We start from the raw sequence: 22,084 nt of genomic DNA, 5'->3' as shown, positions 1-22,084 counted from the left end.
AAAAGGCAGTAGGATTGTACTTCTACCTTTATTAGCCCAATTCCGTCCTTATCTGGGCCGGGCTTACTTTGGTCTTGTTTTGACAGTGTTTGTCTTCTTTTGACAAGCGGTTGTGCTTGCTTTTACCTGGCAGCAGCGGTGGGCGGCTGCAGTAGGGGGTTCTTGTAGGAGGCGGGGCTCTTCCTTGCCTTCCCTGCAGCCAAAGGAAAAGCCCTGATCTGCGTGCAGGAGGCCGGGCACCAGCACTCTGCTACCAGTTGCTCTCACGCCCTCCTGTCTCATTACTCTTTCCGAGTGCAGCGCAGGGACAGAGCGCATCCTCGAGGGCACCGGCAGATGTGAGCCAGACCTCACTGCATACAGCACCATCCACCAGCCCGAGCCGGGGTCAGAGCCTGCGATGTGGCAGCCGGCGTCAGAGAGACTGCAGGTAAGGGCGGAGGAGAGCATGGGCTGGGCTGAGGAGCAAGAGCTGCCAATGGAGGTGATGGCTTCACCTAGTCCTAGAGGAGTGTGGTGGGAGGTCAAGGGACCTGCACACTGCGTCGTGAGCTTTTTGGGCAGGGTCTGGAGGGGACCTCCTGTGCTGCTTCATTTGAGATGAGTAGTTCCAGGGCCACAACTCCGGGAATTTTGGTGGAAGCAGGAGAGTCAGGAAGAGTCTGGGGGCATGACTTGCTCAATGCCGAGGGGTTAGATAGCTGCATCTAACGTGTGGTTGCACACTGCACAAGAGTTTAAGTAGTATATTTCTCCTTGTTTTTTTTCGAGGGATGGGGGTGCAATTGTACTTTGCCTCGTGCAGGAAAGGGCTGCGCATTTCACGCGTGCATCCGGACCATCTCGGGGAATGAGATGCGTATTGTCCAGCGTCTGCACTTAACATACCCAAGACTGCCCCATTGGGAACATCTTCCCTTCCCTTAAATATTGTGCGTAGTGATCTTAAGCATGCACATTCAGCGGCACGCAGGAGGACTTGCCTAGTTACTCCATCGTGTTGGCATAGAGAGAGAACATGACTTCACTTTAGCATGGCATTATAGTATATGCCCTTGTGGCATTCCACGCAGTCTCTACCACCACCCCTCCAGAGTCATGCTAGTCACTTCATCTCGAGATACGGGCACAAACCTCCCTTGTGGATACACGGCAGATCATTTGCATACTTGATTTATACTTTTGTTTATTTTGACAACATCTGCAAACATCTGATGGACAGGGCATCGTTGTCACCTTGTCACCTGAATATAGCTGGCGGCTTGTGCTGCAGAGCGTGTTTACTCAACGTAGTCTGTTTGCTCTTCACTAGTTTTTGAAGTTGAGCAATGCCGAATGCACGTCTGGCTGTCCAGCGTGACACGTACTGAGCTCTCCCAGTTGTCTTTGCTGCAGGGGAGGAGTTTTTTTTTTGCTCGTTGCTCTTTGGTTCCTGAAATGTTCTCCAGATGGTCAGACAGACGAACCGCCAGATGTATTTCACACAGTCCCGCAAACTAACTCTTGGCAGAGTTAAGGCAGCTTTAAATCTCTTTATGAACTTTGAAGACTTCTCAAGTATTGAAATAAAACTTGCTGTAAGACGTACCAGATCATACTGGGGGGCATACGCCACTTTAGATGTAACTTAAAGGCTTTTGTGAAGTGGCCAGGGCCATATTTGTTTGCATAAATCATGCCCGTTTCCCGTCGGTGCTTGTAAAAACATTCAAAATGACCCCTAATTAAAATAACAAACACAATTAATTCGTACCATGTTTTCTCAGTTTTATAAAACCGATTACATATGAGACATCCATGTCCCTCTCTCTCTCTCTCTCATGCTCTCCCTCTCAAGCAGACTCACTCTTTCTTTTAGAATTTAGAAAATAAGGGAGCACCGTAAAGCTGGCATCCACCCATAAAAGGTCAGTGAAGTATCCTTATTCCTTATCACAGCTGGTGAGCGGCCATTGCCATGTATGACACATTTAGCATTCCTCATTGATTAGCCGGATCTACTTTGTATGCTGGGATGTTTTTTAGTCCATACTTAAAACTAGCATTGCAAGTCCCAGAATACAACGTTGTTTTGGGCAGCAGGCCTGGCCAGTCTGAAAGTGTGGGTTATTTTTTGCAAGTTCCCTGCCTGCATGTTCATGAATGGCCCAGTTGTTCGCTGCCTCAGTTCCATATTACAAAATCTTTCTAGGCCTGTCAACATTCCACAAGGTCTCTCCAGTCAGTCTAGGGCAGGGTTACTAAAGTTTTTGAGACAACACGCTGCCCTTTCCATTTCTGTCAGGAGTTTTTACTTAGCGCCTGTGCCTTGGCCATCGTTGCTAAGAGTGACCATCATCTTCAGTTTGGTACCTGCACGGATCTGTTGTATACCTACCCGAAAATTATGGCCCAACTCACCACAGAGTCTATTTAGAGTTGTGCTATGTGTTTTCAGGTACAGACTAATACCTTTCACATTCAAAAACGCAGTTTTCTGCATATCTGCGACTTTCAACGTCACCAGTTCCGAAAAATGACTATTTGAGCGCTCAAACCGTATACAATATTTTTGGATATCAGACAGTGAAGGTGAATTTGACTAGGTGTATTTTCCGCAACTCCCTTCAGACAATTATTTAAATACATTTTATCTCTATTTTCTATATATAGTAGAAACCTTCATTCCATTATCCCATTTCTTCAGGACTTTCTTATTTTGTAAGACCCGTCTAATAGGCAGAGCACTGCCTAGGAATAGTTCAGACTTTGACTCATTGATTTCAAGCGTGCCATAGTTACAACAACCAAAATATAGCATCCCTTAAAACTCATGTTTTCAATGATAGCTTTACAATCTAAAATTCAATTTCTCTCATTATTTATCCAAATGCTTCTAGTCACTGTTGTGATTAAACATGAGGTCTCTCTGTGGTCTGTGCTACAGATCCTCAACTTTATTGGTGCATTTTCTCAGTCCGAGAAAATAGATATCATCGACCTTGTTTAAAAGGTTGTATACCCTCAAATTTCCTAATGGTTAAGGCTTATAAAATTTGCTATATCATCCTCCCATCTTGATTGGTTAGAGGGACGTTGCTCCCTTGGAAATATATCTTTCACTTTGTGGAGTGATGTCTAACATTGTATCTTGAGTGAATTAACTCTTGTTCCCTAATAAAGTCCTACTGTTCCTTAAACCAAATTAAATACAGTTGGGCCCTGAATATGATGAGGCTGGTAGTCTTGATTTGGAAACAAGTCCCTTTTGCACCCATCCTGGGCTTACAATGTGGGTGCAAATCCCAAGCACAGATTACGCACATGTTCTGGTTGCACACCATGCAGTAGGAATACCATGCAATTTTGGATCATAGTTCCCAGTTTCAAAGTTGGAATCGGGCACACTTCTCACTAATACGAATTAGCGGGTGTGCAGTTTGTGGCAATCGCCCCCCTCCCCCACACTCCCAGGATTCCGACACAAAAATCTCTTTGCACACTTCAGATGTTTCTTGTATGTGTATCTGCAGTGTGGTACTGGTCGGTTTCCCCCAAACCCCTTTTGTTATCGGTGGAATGTTGCTGCACACATCTGTGCCTATGAGTCTTAAGTGGGACTGCTTTTACATGGCAATCTTTCTTCTGCTGAACATACATTAGCTCTTTCGGTAGACAGAACTCTCTTTAAACATGCCTGACATTATTGCATTACTCATATAGCCATGTTCACTAAAAATAACTTTCGGGCTGATTAATCTCCCACTACTCTACCATAACGCCAACCCATAACTCCAGAGTTTACTGACTCATAGTAACCCACCTTGCACAGTAAATTGAAACAAATAGGTCAGGGTAGAAAGTCTTTGACCAGCTTGCCACCCATGATCATGATGAGACCTCAGCCGACTTTGATTTGTGAAGTTCATCAAAACAACTATCTTGGAAGATCATTTTCCTGTTTGAGCTCCTACATTTTAGCTGTTACACATTAAGTGCTTTTTATTTCAATCTGTACAGCTCTTAGAAGCAAACTCTTCAAAGTGAATTGCTTTTGTGGATTTCAGCATCCACTTATCGAATGTCATGATAATTGCAAATGACTAAATTAAATAAGGGACCTAAAGGTGATGTTTTACATCAAATTATATTTTGTTGCCTTTAGTTCTAAGTGTTTAATTCAAGTCCTTCTATAACAGGGGTTCCCAGCATTTTCTATGTCCTTCACTCTTAAGAAATGTTTGATTAAAATGTTTGCACCCCCTAAAAATGTAATATCACATTTAAAGATGAATAGGCAAATTCTTATTTTATGAACCACAGATTGAACTGCATACAGTACTGCAGGTGGGCAAGAACTTAAAAAAAAAAAAAAAAAAGCTTTTAACTATGTGTATAAAATGCACATATAAATGGAGCAATAAGAAAAAATTGTAAACTGTAAAATAAATCCCAATAGTAAACATAGAATTCAGTGACTTTTTTTGTTCCTGTTTCTCTTTCATGATTTTGCCAAAATGTAAAACTTTCTTGCTGAATGTGACCTGCGGCTCTGCCTGTGTATTCAGGCAATTCCCAGATTTTGTCTCGAGTCACAAAATAGAGCTGAATCCAGATTGTCACAAGTATGTTGTTGCAAATGGAATGTGGGCCTCAAGTCTTGGGAACATATCCAGTGCTGAACACCAAAACTCCTCCAAAGTCTTGCTTTCAAATTACATTTCAAGAGCTTGATGTGTCCGTAAATCAATAAGATCTTCTTTCTGCTCTTCATCATCTGGCATTTTCAGAAAATTGTAGGAATATGGATTCATGATACATTCTTCTGAAATATTCAGGTCTCCAGTGGCAAAATATGAATCAAACAGTTCTGACCGCATTTCCAAATGAGTCACAATTTCTTCATGCATAGTAGGAGTTATGAATCCAACATCACCAACCATCTTTTCAAGTGAAGGAAAATTTGAAGATTTCTGCTTTCAATCCTTTGACAACAAAGGGGTAAATTTTGAAGGAATTCAACTTTTCGAAAGCCTTCATTATGTTTTTCTTTTTTCCTTGGAGAGAAATACTCAGATCATTCATACAAGGGAAAATGTCAGACAAGTAAGCCAGCATTTGGGCGAAATCCTGTGATTCCAATGCCCCAACCTGATCCCATTCTCACTCCTCCAGAACAACTGTGATTTCTTCCCGCAATTCAAAGAAGCGGGTTAAAGGTTGCCCTCTTGACAGCCAGTGGGCGTCTGTGTGAAATAGCAAAATTGAATCCTTACTTCCCTGATGTTCACATAATGATTTGAAGATGCAATGGATCAAAGCACGCCCCCTGATCCAGCTGATGATCTTCACACAAGTATCAAGGAGTTGCTTCAAATTTGGAGACAATGATTTTGATGCCAAAGCATGCTGATGAAGAAAACAATGGGTAATTTTCAAGTCTGGAATCTCCTTTTTCATTAATGCAGCAGAGCCGATTTATTTCCAAACATTATGGGTGCCCCGTCAGTACACAGAGAACCAAAGCCTTTCATATCTAAATCATGTTTGTAAGAGAAGTCTTTCACCAGCTGCATCACATCATTTGCTGTTGTGGTTGTTTGCAGATCTTCACAAAACAGTTAATCTTCCTTCAAAGCACCATCATTGACATACCTCACTAATGTCATGATTTGACTACAACTGGAGACATCAGTTGACTCCTCCAACCGAATAAAGATTTTCAGAGAACTAGCTCCGACATTTGAGATTACTTGGTCCAAAATATCTTCTTTCAAATTGCTGATTTGTTTGTGAATGACATTTAATAGGGGCACTGGTTAATTTATTTTCTCTCTTCTTTGCTCACAATAATTGCTGCCATTTCCATTGAACATGGCTTGATGACTTCAATAATTGTATGGGGCCTCTTGGATTGGCTAACTTATATGCAACTTGGTATAAAGCAAGAAGTAGTGGTTGTTAAACAGAAACGCAACCCACTTTTGGAAGTGTCCCTCCAGAACAAAATGAGCTCTTTTGATTTTTAGTGACCCAACACCATGTCCTTCATTCTCAGCTCCACCATGCTTATTCTTGAACTGCTCTTGAAGCTTGGATGGCTTCAGATTTGAGTTGGAAAGCTCAATGTTAGAAGGATGCACTGGGGTTTTGCAAGTCATTTATGTTGGGAGGTGAAATCAAAACCACATAGTCATCATTCCATTTCCTTCTTTTTGACATGATGAAAGGTTAATCTGTGAAATGGAAAGAGTAAAATAGGAGCTAATTTACCTGCTCATGAAGCCCATTTTGACAAATGTTTCCTGAGCAATATTTCTAGAAAAATGTAATGTCAAAATGTCTTAGCACTCAGAGCAAATTAAAAATGACATACAAATGCCAGCACACTGCAAGACACCGGTTGCACCATGAAAATCGGACAGCGCACCTCACTTTTAGATATCTAATTCACAGTTTATTAAAACTTGTTTGCGTTTTCGACATTCTAGCATGTCAAATCTTGTCAATACATGTCCTCGACAATCATGAAAGTTAACTATTGGTCAGTTATGCAAATGGAATGATCGTAGTTCAACAATTTATAATGTATTATCAATTAATTCTTGTAAGAAATCACAATTTACGTTTTGAAATAACGCACAAAAATAATGTAAAACATTTTGCAATGATAATTAATTTTCAGCTTTTCCATTAAAATAAGATTTTGAGGCCAAAGTTTTTGTGCAATAGAGCTTAGAATTTCTGTGATAGTTTTTACATACCTAGTGAAGAAAGCTCCATTAAAAAAAAAAACACACTGACAATCCGATGCGCAAACAATCGAGATGCAGGAGGGGATGATCACCGACACGGCCACGGTACGTAGGTGTGTTGGTGGGTACGAGCGCCCCTAGCAGTGGATAGACATACCTGCACATATTCTGGCCGGATTCCTGTGATGCATACAGTACATCATCTCCCTCTGTTGCACCCCCTGAAATTCCATCTGGTACCCCAGGTTGGGATCCCTGTTCTATGTAGTATCAAAGGTCAGTAGTCCTAGGGCTGGAAGTTATAGCTTGTTTTCCTCAAAGAAAGGAGTCTAGGTGGCATCCATCTCCACCTAGCACCCCCTTATTCATAAACATACAACAAACCTCTCTCTGTGTATAAGAAGTAAATCTGCAATTAATAAATCCACTTGGGTGTTTCCATGGCATGAGTTGCGAAGGAAGCATTGGGACCTGGATGATGCCGACCAGGTTGAAAGAGAATGGTCCTTTCTGTGAATTATTTATACAGTTAGAGAAAGATCAATGCAGCTCTGTTGGTAAGCTACATAATGGTTCTCTCAGTTTATATATTACCATACCCAGGTATTAGAGGGGCACAAAATATAATGTTTTGATACATGTTTCTTTTGTAATTGAGCTGCAAATTAATCTGGGAAATGTTACCTAGTGACTATCCTTAAAAATAAGTCATTTCATAAGTCTGTACACTAGTTTGTACCCTGGGCAGTAAAGACTATGAACCAGTCAAAAGGCATGTGTGGGGACAAACCATGTCAATGTGGCGGGGACAAACTAACTTGGATACAAATTTCATGAAGGGGATTATGTAATTAGTTTTATGGTCACTTTAGGTGCATATATAATGATAACTAGTTTGTTCTTCCGTCAGAAAATCTTTGCAACAAGTTGTCCGAGATATAACCTTGAAAAATATAAATTACATATAGGTTGTACTAAAGCACAACAGCACTGTCAACTTGAGCCTATTTATTCTTACTTCATTTGATTTATTTGTGAAGAAACTTTCTTGTGCACATGAAGTACTGTATTGTTCTTTATACCCCTCCTGTCACCTTGTCCGTAACAAAAGGTTTTTATATTTTTTGGATTTTAGATGTGGTGTCCACTATTGATTATGCATCTTGCTATCATAAATGTTACGTAAACGTGTCCACAAAGAAAACTGTTGAATTCAATTATTTTGTTCTTTTATCAGTGTTCTCCATTTCCTTTGGGTTTGTAATCTACCCTTAGCTGGTGAGTTTAAAGCTTGAAGGTTATGTGGTGTAACTTGCTGGAACAGAATTCATGACCCTTTCCCTGTTGTGTAATTGACTCTGCTTCCTGATCCTTTTGGACCAAGTTACTACCATGCACCGACCCCAGACCCATAGGATTCCAGGGATCTGTGTACAAGTTAGAGGGCAAGTGGGACAATCTCTCCTGGTTTCTATATGCTTAGTTGGATAGTAGGGTATGCGCTCATCTTACCTTCTCAAATCTTTGAAGACTTTGAAACTGAGTGATGCTCCAGTCCTTCAATGTGCCAGGCAGTGTCCTCACTGAACTATGACATCAGTCTAATGGAACTTCCTGTTTCTCCTCTAAGTAAATAAATAGATTGCCATTATAATTGCTAAAACACATCATTATAGAGCAGCAATCTTTCTATGAGGAATTATTTACTGTCTCTATTAGACTACTTGACCCCCAAACCTATGTTTTGACACCAGAATGAAATAGATAGGTGTCAAGGTTCCTGAAATATTACATCATCACTGCAACACATCCGGCATCCTTACAAATGTCGTTCAGAAAAATGTGTCCTGGATCAGCAATGAGAATCAGAAATGAAAATCTCTGGACACAATTTTTTTTTCAAGATATATCAGGGGGCCGGTATTAAACATCTCCTCCACACACAGTACCTCATGAATTACACTTCTATGCCTCATACTGAATCGATTTGCTGCCTAAAATGCCTAAATCCCCGGAAAAACGTGCAGATTGTTGTCTGTGCCCTGCAGCTGCCTTCTCATAATAGAGGAAACAATAGTTTTATGATTGGCATACACCCCCTCTTTCTCTTTTTAGGAATATAAACTCAAAGTACAACAAAACAGGCGCTTTGTGGATACATTTTCCTTTCTGCAATCTGACTGTGTTCGCCTCAATCGTTAAGGCTGGTCTGTAACCTTCAACTCCTTCCGCCATATTGCACCGCTTAATCGAGTACTCAATCAGGTACTTAATCATAATTTTTCTCTGTAAGTTAGGTGTGATTTTCTCGTAAATTACTCTTGAATTCCTGCAGATAGCAGGGGTGTGGAATTTATTAAAATATCTACTTATCCAGGGGACAGGTTGCTTCTCAAATCTACTTGTCCTGTAAAAAGATCTACTTGTCCCTTTGGTGCCATGTAGTGTGGCAACAAATTATGTCAGCAATCTCATTATGTAAGAGCTCTGATAATAGCCTCTCTGTTTATGCCAGGGCTACTACCATAGTAGGGCTTGAATACTTGCAATTTCAATCCCTACTGTAGCAGTTTCCTTATTTTGCCACCTATCTGCATACTGGGGCTGGAGGAAGCAGTAAGCAATAGTTCCAGGGCAGGAATGCCTTTGAGTCTGCAAACCTACTAACCTGCATGTTTTAAAGATTTTCACCAGCTTCTCTCTAATATTTTCCCATAATAAGAAAGGTTGGACATTTACTCCGGACAATGGCAGAATTAGAACTTCTTCCAGGATTGGGAATAAAGTGGCTGGAGGGAAAATGAACTTGCAAATGCTCAACAGATTTTCACATGAGCAAATCTACACATGCGTATTTACCCATGCTAAAATACAGTTCACAAATATTTTATAGGGGTACAACATACACCATGGGTGCACTTTTGTGACTTTCTTTAAGAATTTGGGGCCACATGTAGGTAGGTTCAGATTTGCGACTCGCAAATTGGGAGTCGCAAATCCGAATGTAGGATGGTGTCCCTGACACCATCTGTGATTCGCAAGGGCTTCGCAAATGCCCACCTAATGAATAATCATGAGGTGGGTCGCAATTTGCAACCCCCTTGCGAATAGCGGACCTCATAGGGATGGTGGCTTGCTGGAGACAGCACACCACCATATCTGTGACTGCTTTTCAATAAAGCAGTTTCTTTTTTTTTGTAATGCAGCCCGTTTTCCTTAAAGGAAAACGAGATGCATTACAAAAATGAAAAAGGAAACGTTTTCGTTTAATTTTTTCAGAGCAGGCAGTGGTCCACAAGACCACTGCCTGCTCTGAAAAAATGTTTACAGTGACATTCACAATGGGGAAGGGGTCCCATGGGGACCCCTTCCCTTTTGCGAAAGTGTTAGCACCCATTTGAAATGTGTGCAAACTGCAAATGGTTTGCGCCCTTGTTCGCGGTCACAAAACAATCCTACATTGCACTGCGAGTCGCAATTAGGAAGGGAACACCCCTTCCTAATTGCGACAACCCGTTTTGCGATTCGGTAACAAGGTTACCGAATCACAAAACTGGGTTTGTGCATCGCAATGTGCTTTTTGCACGTAGCAAACAGCGAAAGTCGCTGTTTGCGACATGCAAAAAGCGACCTACATGTGGGTCTTGGTCCCTAATTAGGTCCGATGTTAACAAACACATTTTGTTTTTATTAAACTTCTATTTCTCTCTCTTTCGGCTGGCTTTACTGTGAGTGATCTATCGCATTCTGCTCTTCCACTAGGAGCATATTGGCACACAAAGTAGTTTTGTTCAGTGGCAGGAACTACAGTGGCAATCAGTGACGTAACAAAACTGGAGGGTGCCCCTTTGCAAAGAACATGGAGGAGCCCCCTCTCCAGACTCACTCAGGGCAGGTGCTGTGCTGAAGGGGCCCCCTGGAGGGTGGCTGCGGGGCCTTTGTTATGCCACTGGTGGAAACGTGTGCTTTTAGAGTTCAAAAACTTTTCGGGGGGGTTTTGCCAGTGTTTGTTACAATGTTGAGGGCCTGGTAGCTCCCACAACAATAAAGTGTTACAAAAGCCCTGTCAAAACAAGACACGCATTGATGAAACTAAAAGACTTATAAAAATATGTCAGATCAGTTGGCTTGGTCAGTGTTTGTTTATTTTCATGCTTCCCATATTTGTGTTGAAAATGGTTACACTGATTTTCCATTAGAAATATTTTTGGGAAATACTAGCATGCATCAACACATTTTACTAAATGACACTTCATTTGCATCTAATCAGAGAGCATTCTGGGAGCATTATACTTAGCCTCATAGCCTAAACTTTTCAAACATGTGTATACACATTTTTTCTTTTTTTTTTGTACTGCAACCAACGTCAGTATTGAAGTGTGACCTTAAAACATTTATTTACAGCACTCACCCTAATAATGAAGGCTTTCAAATAATGAACCATAAATACAAATTCGAACAGCATTATCTTTAGGAAACACATTACCTCAACTGCAGAGAGTTCCACTCTCTGTAAACAAGCAGCCAAAGGGTTTGTGCTGCAGAGGGTTGGGCCTACTTGTCCCAAGGACAAAGTAAACATAAAAACTTGTTGCCCTTGACCCCAAACAAGATGTCCCGGCGTCGGGCGATAGGAATTCCACATCCCTGGGGGTGGGAATTCTGGCACGCTGCTAATTGCCAGCATCACTCATATAGGCTAGGAGTATGACTAGTTCCTGCAGATATTTTCATTTGAATTTCACTGGTCTTCTGGGATTTTACATAGCTCCTTACTTTACCCAACAATCTTGGACATTTGCTCAAGATCCTTCCTTCTCTTGGAAATTCTTAGTTTATGTCATGGTATGTAAAAAGATTCTGATCACTTTTATCGAAATATCACACTAACAATATATGACGCTTCCAAAGTCTTTCCGCTGAGTAGCAGACTGAATTTAGAGGACCTCTGTTGCAGCAGAAGCAGGAATGCACTTTAGTAGCCTACTCTATTTGCTTGAGGACCAAAATGGAGAAGGGAGTGATAGACTGTTTTTTGGATTGATTCTGGTGCATATTGATTGTGTTAATTTAAATAAAGTGAAATTTATATAGTTCTGACTCAGGCAGTTATATTTTAATTGTGAAATGTGCATTATTTTGGATACAGATAAACCCCCAAAGTCTCATTAAAAAACAGTTTTAATGAAAAACAACATTGAAATTGAAAAAGTTTACATTGAAAAGGGAGAATCTCCTTCAGAGAAATTCACAAATTTTGAGGGAATCCCCCTCATCATTTCTTTATAATCTACTCCAAGAGGGAGGAGTTGGTTTTAAATGAAAAAAACACATTCCAGCCTTTAGACTATTAAAGTGCGCTTGGGGAGCAACAAAAAATATAAAAAGCCACCCAATCTGTCACTCTATCAGAAATGCTAAACAAAAAGTTGTAAATCATTAGATGGTTTTGTATAGATGTTTGCTTTTGTCAAGCGAGTCACCTAATAATAACAGTACTGAGATGGCTTTTATAAAATCATGTCTTTGTTGTGTCTAAATTCTGTAATTGGTTCAGATTATCTGCCCAGCTTGGATGTAGTAGAGTGTACAGCACGTGATAAATATAATTTAGACAAAATCCATATGATCTAACCATTTAAGATGTGAGGAGGATTGCAGTTTCACCCAGCCTTAAACAATTGTTTTGTAATTTTAACTTTTGTAATGGAAACCAACGCGTACCACAGCTCCGAAGTTCTCTTATTTCTTGTATGAATGCTTCACCCTGGACAACATGTTTTTTGGAGACTTTCAAATCCTAACTTTAGGCTTTTTGAAAATTTACTTAATTTAACTAAATAACGCCTAGCTAGGTTGTTTTGCATCAGGGTTGTACATCTGAAGAGGCTCCTGTTTGTGATTGAAGGAAGATTAGAAGGATGAGGCAGGGTTTCACATGTTCTATCATTTTAATCCCATGTCACAGAATTTAATCCCATGCCGATGCAGTTAAGTCTTATTTATACATGCCTTTTAAAACAGATTTACAGTTAAGATATAGATTTTTTTTGTGTAAATGTACGCACATTGATGAAAAGATTAGCATCCTGTCACAGTAGGTTAGGTAGTCATCAGTGGTCACAATCTGTGGCTATGTGTAGATGCTTGGTCTAAATTAGACAAATCTCAATTTCACTGTGTAACGCGAATGACCTGCAAAAAAAGTATATTGGGGAGGGTCCCCGTTTTAAAACTCTTTTTTTTATTTTAGAATACACTTTACAGCTATCCTTCACATAGAAACTCAAGAATACCCTAATCCCATAATGTATAGGTCAAAGTGTTCACTATGTATGGAAGTTAAACAAACTGAAGTCTGATTACTCTGTCATCCCCATGAAAGCAAAACTGAAAATATATTAGTGGCATCCTCTCGCAAAAAGAGAAATAATCATTAGTAGTCACAATCTCTGGGTATTCAAAAAAATGTAGCTCTTTCTAGACACGTCTGCTTATAAATGAAATTAGTTCCTTTTCAAAGAATTATATGCAATATAGTTTTACTTTTGTGTGTGCATAGGAAATAGTGTTCTTTACTGATTAGTAAAGGTCCTGTAGGAAGACTATTGGGGATTCCATCCCTTTTTGTTGATGATGATCTTGCCTGTGGTTGCAGGTCACCCATGTCCATATAGGGTTCCATTTTGAAACAGCGGAGCCATTGGGTGCTTTTAGCAGTACATATATTCACCAGTAACTGCTACATTAGCAGGTATGGTCTTGTTGTCTGGGGCTGTAAATGCTCCCTATTTTATGGTGCAAGGATCTTGCAAGTCAATCGCATCTGTGTCCAAACAGAGGCATGAGTCTTAAAACACAAATTCCTTTGTAAGTTCATAGAATTCCGAGGTCCCTAACAGTATGCCTTTTATGCATGCAATGGGAATTTGTATTCCTTATAAAATATGATCATACACACCTTCTTCCATAGTGCAACCCTCCTTTTTTAAATTCTTGGTCTTTTTTCCCTTCTTCCTAAAGACATCCTTTGATTATACAGACAGTCCCTCCGGAGGTGTGGTCTTTTAGACGGCCTCATCTGAAGAATCACTCTGCTATCAATGAAGTCTGATGCCGAAAGTTGTTTTTGTGCAACATATTGTTTTTGTACAGGGTCTTTTTCTGTAAAGTTTAGATAGTGCTTTGTTTCCCAGATGTGGCTGTGAAAATTATCCGATTTACAACGGACTTCAGGTGCCATTTTGGAGAACATGGCTCATAGGAAGTCTCAGTCTGGCCTTAGTTGAGCTGATGCACTTGAGGTTCGGAGAAGTGCTCCAAACATGGTGTGGCATCCGGTTGTTATGTATAACCATGTAGTAACCATTTAGAGAAATGTGATTGAGCGTGTACCTTTTTTTGTTTTTTTGGTGAGAATTTTGTATCTGCGTAAATTGAGTGTACCCAAATTAGTATTGAGATGACAAGATTTGGAGGATTTGTATGCCTTGGACCAGGGGTTCCCAACCTGTGGTCCAGGGAACCCTGGGGTCTGCGAAGCCTTCTCAGGGGGTCCGCGAGTGCTGAGAATATTAAAAAATATTGACAAATTAGGTCCCCAGCTTCCAGTAATAACTCAGGTGGGGGTCCCCGGATTCTAATGATGATTCAGTGGGGGTCCCTGGGTTCCATTAATGTTAAAGTGAGGGTCCACAGAAATCAAAAGGTTGGGAACCACTGCCTTAGACACTTAGGTATAGCGTTATGTTTTTAGGCTATTCCTATCTTGCTCAAACTGTGTTGTTTTTTCAGTTTTCTCGACTGCCAGAAGCATAACAAGAACTTGGCACCAAGGCTTACAAGTATGATCTTTATTTGTAGTCCGTCAGAGGCTGCACAATCACCCCGTTCATTCATGTACCGAAATTCTTTGCGCTGCTTCATTTTTTTTTTTATTTGTACAAATTTCCACCCGTGTTGCTTTTTGAGGACAATGGAAGTTGGCATTAGCAAACATTTTTCCTCTATTAGTTAGTGGTATTGTCCGAAAAGGAGCATAAATCATTTATTTCTAGGAAATGGCCTTTTCCCCACAGACCTGCACGTTTTCTTTGTTTTGCTGTATAGAGAACAGTTGTGCAATGCTCTGTACACTCAGAGCCATGAATCTAGTTTTTATTTGTCTTCTGGATGTAGTTTGTATTGGACTTGTGGATTTGACTATGGCACAAAGCAACCTAATTACTTTTGTGTGTGGTTTTGTGAAGTGCAAATACTGTTTGTGGCACTGAATGTTTCCTTTTAAAGCTACACTCACATCCTTAGAGGTTTTTAAAGTGAAGCAGTTGGTCCGCTCTATATATTCCTAGAATCCTTTGCACGTGAGGGGATAAATTGGCATGTTAATGCCTGGCTTTCCGCTGCACATAGGCAGTAGAATATGTTTGTTAAGAAATCGGTCTTTGTATGAGCTCGGAGCATCACCTGGTGTTTAATTCCTTTCAGATCATTACAAACCATTTAAAAAACGACAGTGTTTATATCAAACTGTGGTGTAAAAATGTATCATAAATATTTCCTTACCATGTTTTTCTTTTCTCGTAAAGTGACAATTAAACAGTGAAAAGGGAAGAAATGACTGGGTTAATAGCGCTGTTCAAACAATTTTTCAAAGTTAGGAGGACTGAAATTGGCTTATACAGTGGGGATCCAAAATGTTCTAATTCTGTAGTGTGTTCTCCCTAAATCTGGGTTTGCAGCACTTGCGTCATAATCTTTATATCCTGCATAACTTGCAGCTTGTCAAAAACATGGCCCCTCACTTATGAGTCTAAAAATACTATACACTGGGTGAAATGTCAAGCTTAACACTTCGCAACAGTTCATTCTGGAAATCCTACATAAGAGACTGCTAACCTTAACTGGCCTCCTTCCAAAGGTGGATTTCTGCTGTGGAGGCATTTAAAGGTTTTGCCATGTTCCCTTATGCTCTGAACCTCTCCAGTTAATGGGCTCGGAGGTGGGTTTTTGTCTAAGCTGGTAAATAAACAACCTCAAAATACACAAATACATTTCAGAGTGGAGGAGATGATCCCTTCTTTGTCATTAAAATGTTATATTTCGTACTTCACACAAATGCATGCTTAGCAGAATCCCCATCGTGCACAAGCTAAACCATAAGCGAGGCGACCTGAATAAAAGAGCTGTGGCTTTTATTTCAGGACGTGGATACCAGGTTTATTTTTGGCCGAGTGGAGGTTTGTATGTCTTTTACACATACTATTTTACCCAGGAGGGTGGAAGTCCAGAATTAATCAAATGGCATTCATTTGCTTCTAAATTGGATAGCAACATTCATTTTAGGTGAATAAGCTGTTGAATAGAATCTGGTGAGGGCGCACAGTTTGACTTATTTTTAAAGTTGTATCTTTTAAAGTATGAGCATTCAGTTTGCATCAATCTCGGTAAAAATGTCAAGGTAGTTTGATAATTGTGGCAGAGAGTTCAATGTAAATTCGGTTTACTCACGTAATACGCTGCATAATTTTGCCTTCCTTGATGCACGATCTGCTTTTCAGTACTTAAGGGCACTGATAAGATAGGATGTACTTGACTATTTAGCTTAGCAGTATCATTAAGACATGGATAATTGATCATAATGTGAGAGATTTAGACCACAGCAATGGTAATGGAGGAATATTCTATTTGGAGGGACACAGTGACCTTCATGGAGCTTATTATGAAAGGCACATAACTGGCAGCGCGCAGACTCCTCAAAGACAATAGAATCATGCTAAACACCACCCCACCAGAACCATTCAATTATCAGTTAATTCCCGTGGAATGGGGAATACCCGTAGGGATTTGTTTTTAGTTCGAGCATAGCAGTGCACAATCTATGCTTTTCCGACGTGTTGGTATGTATCTGGGCTTTTAACCACGCCCATCACTACCACTTGCTCATGGGCTTGCCCTTCAGAAATCCTTTATTTTCGTTGTTAAATGCTTTACGTTTGTCCCTCCTTGGGGCGGTTTAGTTACGCCTTGGACATCGCCCCTGTCACATGGCTAATTGCACTTTTGCGATAGGTTATGACTGCAAGCAAACTTATTTTTCCTTTTTTGTGTGCTGCTTCACACTGATGCCATGGCGCTTTGAATCGGTTCCCTTATGTGAAACTGTATTGTTTCCCATTTTCAATTAATGTGGCAAGAAAAGTCTGGTTAGGAGTTTACAACGCTAATAGCTTTAACTCTAGAAAATGCGAGACCCATTGTATTGCAAATGCTTGTTTTTTTTTTTGTTGCCATGTCACATTACGCTTGGAATTCCCTGCACCATACAGTTTACAGCTCCCATTTGCCATCTGCCACTCAGAAGATTTTAAATGGAGTCTGGGTGGTAGTGCAGGCGGGAGAATGTCAGTGGGCAGAGGAGTCTGAATTCAGGTTGAGAGAAGTTATCCGTGTTCCACCCATGCCATAGGAGGAATTGAGCTAGGTGGCCAGGGTTCACTCTTGCCCACGGCCCTTGCTCAAACCTTCTGTCAGCCGGAGTTTCCAGCCAGTAAAATGGACCCTGTTTTCCCATACTTGGGAAAATCCACGAGTGGGTATACTGTGGCAGCTGTGATCAGGCAGCACAATATCCCAGTTGGGGATACTCTTCTTTCCTGACATGTAACCAAACGCCATGTGTGGCTCTAAGACATTACAGAAGGAATGGGATGGGCCAACATTGAATTAACTAATTATGATTCTTATGTAAGTGAAGCTTTGATGGAGATATTGTACTACGAAATGCACAGCAGAAAAAGGTGGTTCTGCCCCAAGAAATGTGTATGTGTATGATTATTCAGTTCCTTACCAGTTTCATACGAAAGTTGACGCCCCTTGAAGTTGGCGGAATTTACAACAGGTGGTCACTACCAAAGGACCACTCTGCTTGATTGCCAAAAGTACTTCAAATCCTTTTACCTTTGCATTGCTGTCTGTGAAATATTTGTACCCCTGCAAAATGCCTAATCCCAGTTAACTGTTTTGTGAAAAAGTGGACACATGCTATCGTGTGAAGGTCCTAAGTAGACCTTAGAAGTGGAAGTATAGTTAATTTCTCAATTCAGCATCTTTTTTCCTGAATGTTTATGTGTATTGCTAACTTTGAAATTGGAACATTTCCTGGGATAACAATTTACACAAACCTTCCAGTTTTCTTTAATGAGCCTTTAAGGGCTCAGCTCCTAAGTTTGATATGTAGATATCTATAGAAAGGGGCCCACTGCTGGGTTCTGAATGAATCCCTTCGGCGCTGTCTAATGTATATTCAGTGGTTTAGAGCTGGGCCAGAAAAGAATAATTAAGAAAGACGCATAGGTACTGGAGACAGATGTCCTTTTTGGCTTGATCACAAACCTAGCCTTTTTAAAACATAAGTTAATTCAGTTTTTATGAAGTGTTCCTGACACCATTCTTGCACATTTTCGATCTTTTGCTGAGCCCTGCTTAGAAATGGCTGCCTTTCACCGTATGTACAGCCATGTTTGGGGAGAGAGGCAGTGACGCTCAAACCCACATGCCACCATCTTAGAAGACAGTCCATGAGATCAGGAGTGTGAGCAGTAGAGCGACGACCCTTTCCCCAGACGTTTTGGAAGATCTGCACATAAAATGGGCTTAAAAAAAAACGTAAAGGCCAAGAAAATAGCATTTCACAAAAAGCTTGGACATTTCAGGTATGGGCCAAAAAAAGATTGAGTTAAAAGCTCACGATTCACATTTATTGTCATGTGCAGCTAATGAAACTGAATCCTAGGAAGGCCAACTTAACCCCTCATCCTTCTAAGTTCGGTAAATGAAGTACCGTTGAATTGGGTAATGGGATGACCTGTTATTTACAGGCCTTAGAAACTGCCTTAGTGCAGTATAGAAGGCTGAGCAAAAAGTTTTTATTACTTGAGTATAATCCACTTGATCAGGCTTCCTGTACAGTGTTCTCCAGTAATAAGCCTCATTGATGAGGCCCACATGTATATGAAGACCATCTGTTTGTTAATGATAAGCAATAATCTAGTTACTTTATCTACTGTTACATATGTTTCAAATGTGCACTGGCCTTCCTCCAATAACGTAACATTTCAGCCATGATTTAGAATTGCTTGTTTTGTTTTTTCAGCTTACTTGGCTTGTCACGTAGTTTGTAAATTGACAACTGAAGTGCACTGTTCTTAAATCTGGCTTTTCAGCAAGTAGTGACATGTTCTGGAGGACTACACCATTGTCATCCTAACCTCATAGCTGAACCAGTTTCTCTTGTCAACCAGATGACCTTCATGAGGAAATAGTACAAGTGCAACACATCCACCTTGTGTTCTGACTTGGGTTAATTTCCCTATATGTATGGTGCTGTACTAAATTAGCCTAATTTCCTTAAATTCTCTGCTTCTCATGACCATGTTGTGTTGTTGTCATGTGTGTACTTAATAGAGACATGCTAGCTGTCCTTCTCCTTATGTTAAGACGTTTGCATGAAAGCCTTACACATATCGGATGATGTGAATGATCTGTCCCCAAACAAGTGCCTATACCTGATACTGTTGATGGTCACTGAAGACCCTTGGTGGGGTTATGGCCGATATCAACACGGAGCTGCTTGCCCTCAGGGCCTTTTAATGTTTGAATCTCATTTGAAGAACTCGAGCTTCTTTGTGCTTAAAAAGTTTTTTCTTGTCTTTACCACAGGCTCACCGTTTTCATCACAAACCTAATGTATGTATTTGTGTTCCCTACCCCTTCAATTTTTGTTTCCATGGAAACTAAGGAGTGCGTGTTGTCACTTTTTTTCTTCTTTTAAATCCTGTGTGCCACTTATATGTCGGCGCCCTCTTACCCTCCCACTACTTTTCCAGCAAGTAGCACTGATTAAGCAAGGAAGGGAACCTTTTAGAATCATTTTAATGACCTCCACAACTATTAATAACAAGATGTTGCTGATAGCAGTGAATTCAGCTGCATCTACAGTGATGGATATACGAGAGCTGAAACATCCAGCGGTGTCATGTTTGGTAGTTGAAAATTGGACTTCACTCACTTGTGCATGTGATTTCTGTACATAAAGAAATTGATAATTTACCCTTTCAAATAACAGAATTGCTATGTTTATTGGTGATAATGTGCCCTTTTGACTAATACGACTGCTGTGATTATCATGGATAAAATGTCCTTTTGAATAATAGGATTGCTGTGGTCCTCTTGGAGATTCTGTGAGTCTTGGCTTCAGTGTCTGCTCGTTTTCGTCTATGATGGCCTTTACCAAACACTTGACAGTTTGCTTGGATGCCAAACTTTGCATGGACCCCAAGTTTAGAAGTTAAACAGTTCATTAGTTGGAGTCTTCTCTGCTGTGCTCTCTCTTTCTCAATAGAGTGTTGTAGGTGCTGTACCCCCATTATACAGTTCCCTTACCTGTCCTGTTGATGCTGTTTATCCAGCATCACAGCCTGGAGAATTATATCAGAAAATCCAACAATGGCACCTGGGACAATGTTAACAAAGAACACATAGTCCAGACAGGGTACACCAGCTCTAAATTGTGTTTTACAGGATGAAATGAGTATAGAGAATAGCAAAGTTGTTGTTCAATGATTGATTCCGTGTAGAACAGTACCGCTCCTTCCAGAGACATCAGCTGAAGTCAAATTACAGCACTTGTCAGAAGTCTAACAAAGGAGTGCTAGTAACTGGCCAGTAAATGAACACAGGCTCTTCCTTCCTTGCCACTATTACTACCCTTAACTTATCTGTTTCATAGAACAGTAACACGTGACACAGATCTGTGATTTAGTTGTATGTTAAACTGAAGTATTCCAGCTGGCAATTTATGACAAGATTTCGTCTTTGCTATTTTCCACCTCTAGTTTCAATTTGGAATCTTGGCTCCAGGGAGCTTGTGTTGTGAGCAGTACAAGTCAGACATTTTGAACTTTCCCAGCACACATGTTCCATCATTTGAGGGACCTATACTTGAGAAGGTCCGTGAATCTAGTGACAACATACAGCTCTTACTCCTCTGTTTAATCTCATTCCACATACACGGGGTTCTGATGCCAAGTTTAATTCTAAAATATTTGCATATGTAACCAGCTACTGACCATGATCAGCTGACAGGACTCCAGTGGACTTGTATTGGATCCTCCAAATCCTTTTGCCTGATCACCACCTGGGGCACCTTAGACGCAAATCAGCTAGCAATGTCCAGTTCATGCCATGGAACCTTAAGTGTCGGTCACAATTAACTCATAGCAGCTAAGATGCAGGAGATGAGAATGTACGAACACTTTTTCCCATAGACACAGAATGGGTAAAAACTTTTGCTACATCTGGCCCTAACTTCTCTAAAAATGAAAACTAACCCCAAGTGCCATCTATATAGTCTGGAGCCGATTTGAATTCGCTTACGAACAAGAGGAGAACTAAAACACCACTGATTTTATGTTACCACCACTTCAGATTCTCCCATTGAGAAATAGCCTTCTACCAATCTGAACTACTCTATGCTTTTAAATATCGAATGTAACTGCCCATAGGGTCGGTGTCAAGCACAGTATTAATTCCAACAAATGAGAACTCACGCTATGATGCCCACAGTTGCATTTCAAAATATTTTACATTTTCAAAAAGTTATAAACATGGTATTCCTGAGAAATGCAAATGACATGACATATGTTTTCATTGACAGCATCACTTTTACCAGTCCGTTAATCTAGTACATGCAAGACAAAGCTATTTAAACTCTAGTGCACTCTTGGTATAATTGTAGACCGGTTGATACTCATTCTATATTGACCAAATTATAAACAACTCTTGGACTTTCTTATAAAACATGATCACATTTTCCACTATCATCAAAGTCGACCATCTCAGTTTCCAGGAGTTGTGTAAGGATACTTCTGTTGGCACTTGCGAAGGAGCTGAGTCGATGGCCACTTAGATCTGATATTGTTTCCTGAACTTTATTTTGCATAGTTCTTGCTCTATTATTACATCTGCTATCCCAGTGCATCTGTATTAAAAGTATTTTTAATGGATCTCTTGGTGTTTGTGGCTATCCCCTTTAAACATCAGGCAGAGATGCTCAGTCTGTAAATTCAAGACACCTGCTGCATGACTGTCACTTTGAGTTTAGCTTGTTACAAGGATATCCATTTTCAACTGTGCTCGTACAAATGCATAGTAAGGAAATAGGTTAACTCTGAATTGAATAAGAAGCCTGGATCAAAGTCGCATGTTTACTGAAGCGGAACAGTAAAGCGACTCTTTCCAAGCACGATTTAAGACTGTCCTTTAAATAAATGCTAATAGAAATTAATAAT

At 40.4% G+C, this 22,084-nt stretch overlaps 1 protein-coding gene across 1 annotated transcript in view; it reads left to right on the top strand.

The window, feature by feature from the left end:
• The first annotated feature begins 200 nt into the window (after positions 1–200).
• PID1 (phosphotyrosine interaction domain containing 1) overlaps positions 201–22,084 on the top strand; it is a 384,153-nt gene continuing 362,269 nt past the window's right edge. The window contains exon 1 of the mRNA XM_069213417.1: positions 201–430. Within this exon, the coding sequence (XP_069069518.1) occupies positions 401–430 (30 nt within the window). The 5' untranslated portion in view covers positions 201–400. The remainder of the gene's footprint in view (positions 431–22,084) is intronic.

The sequence above is a fragment of the Pleurodeles waltl genome, chromosome 11 (genome assembly GCF_031143425.1).
Source record: "Pleurodeles waltl isolate 20211129_DDA chromosome 11, aPleWal1.hap1.20221129, whole genome shotgun sequence".
Classification (NCBI taxonomy): Eukaryota; Metazoa; Chordata; class Amphibia; order Caudata; family Salamandridae; genus Pleurodeles; species Pleurodeles waltl.
Note: the sequence above shows the minus strand (reverse complement) of the source record. Positions and strands in the feature narration are given on the sequence as shown.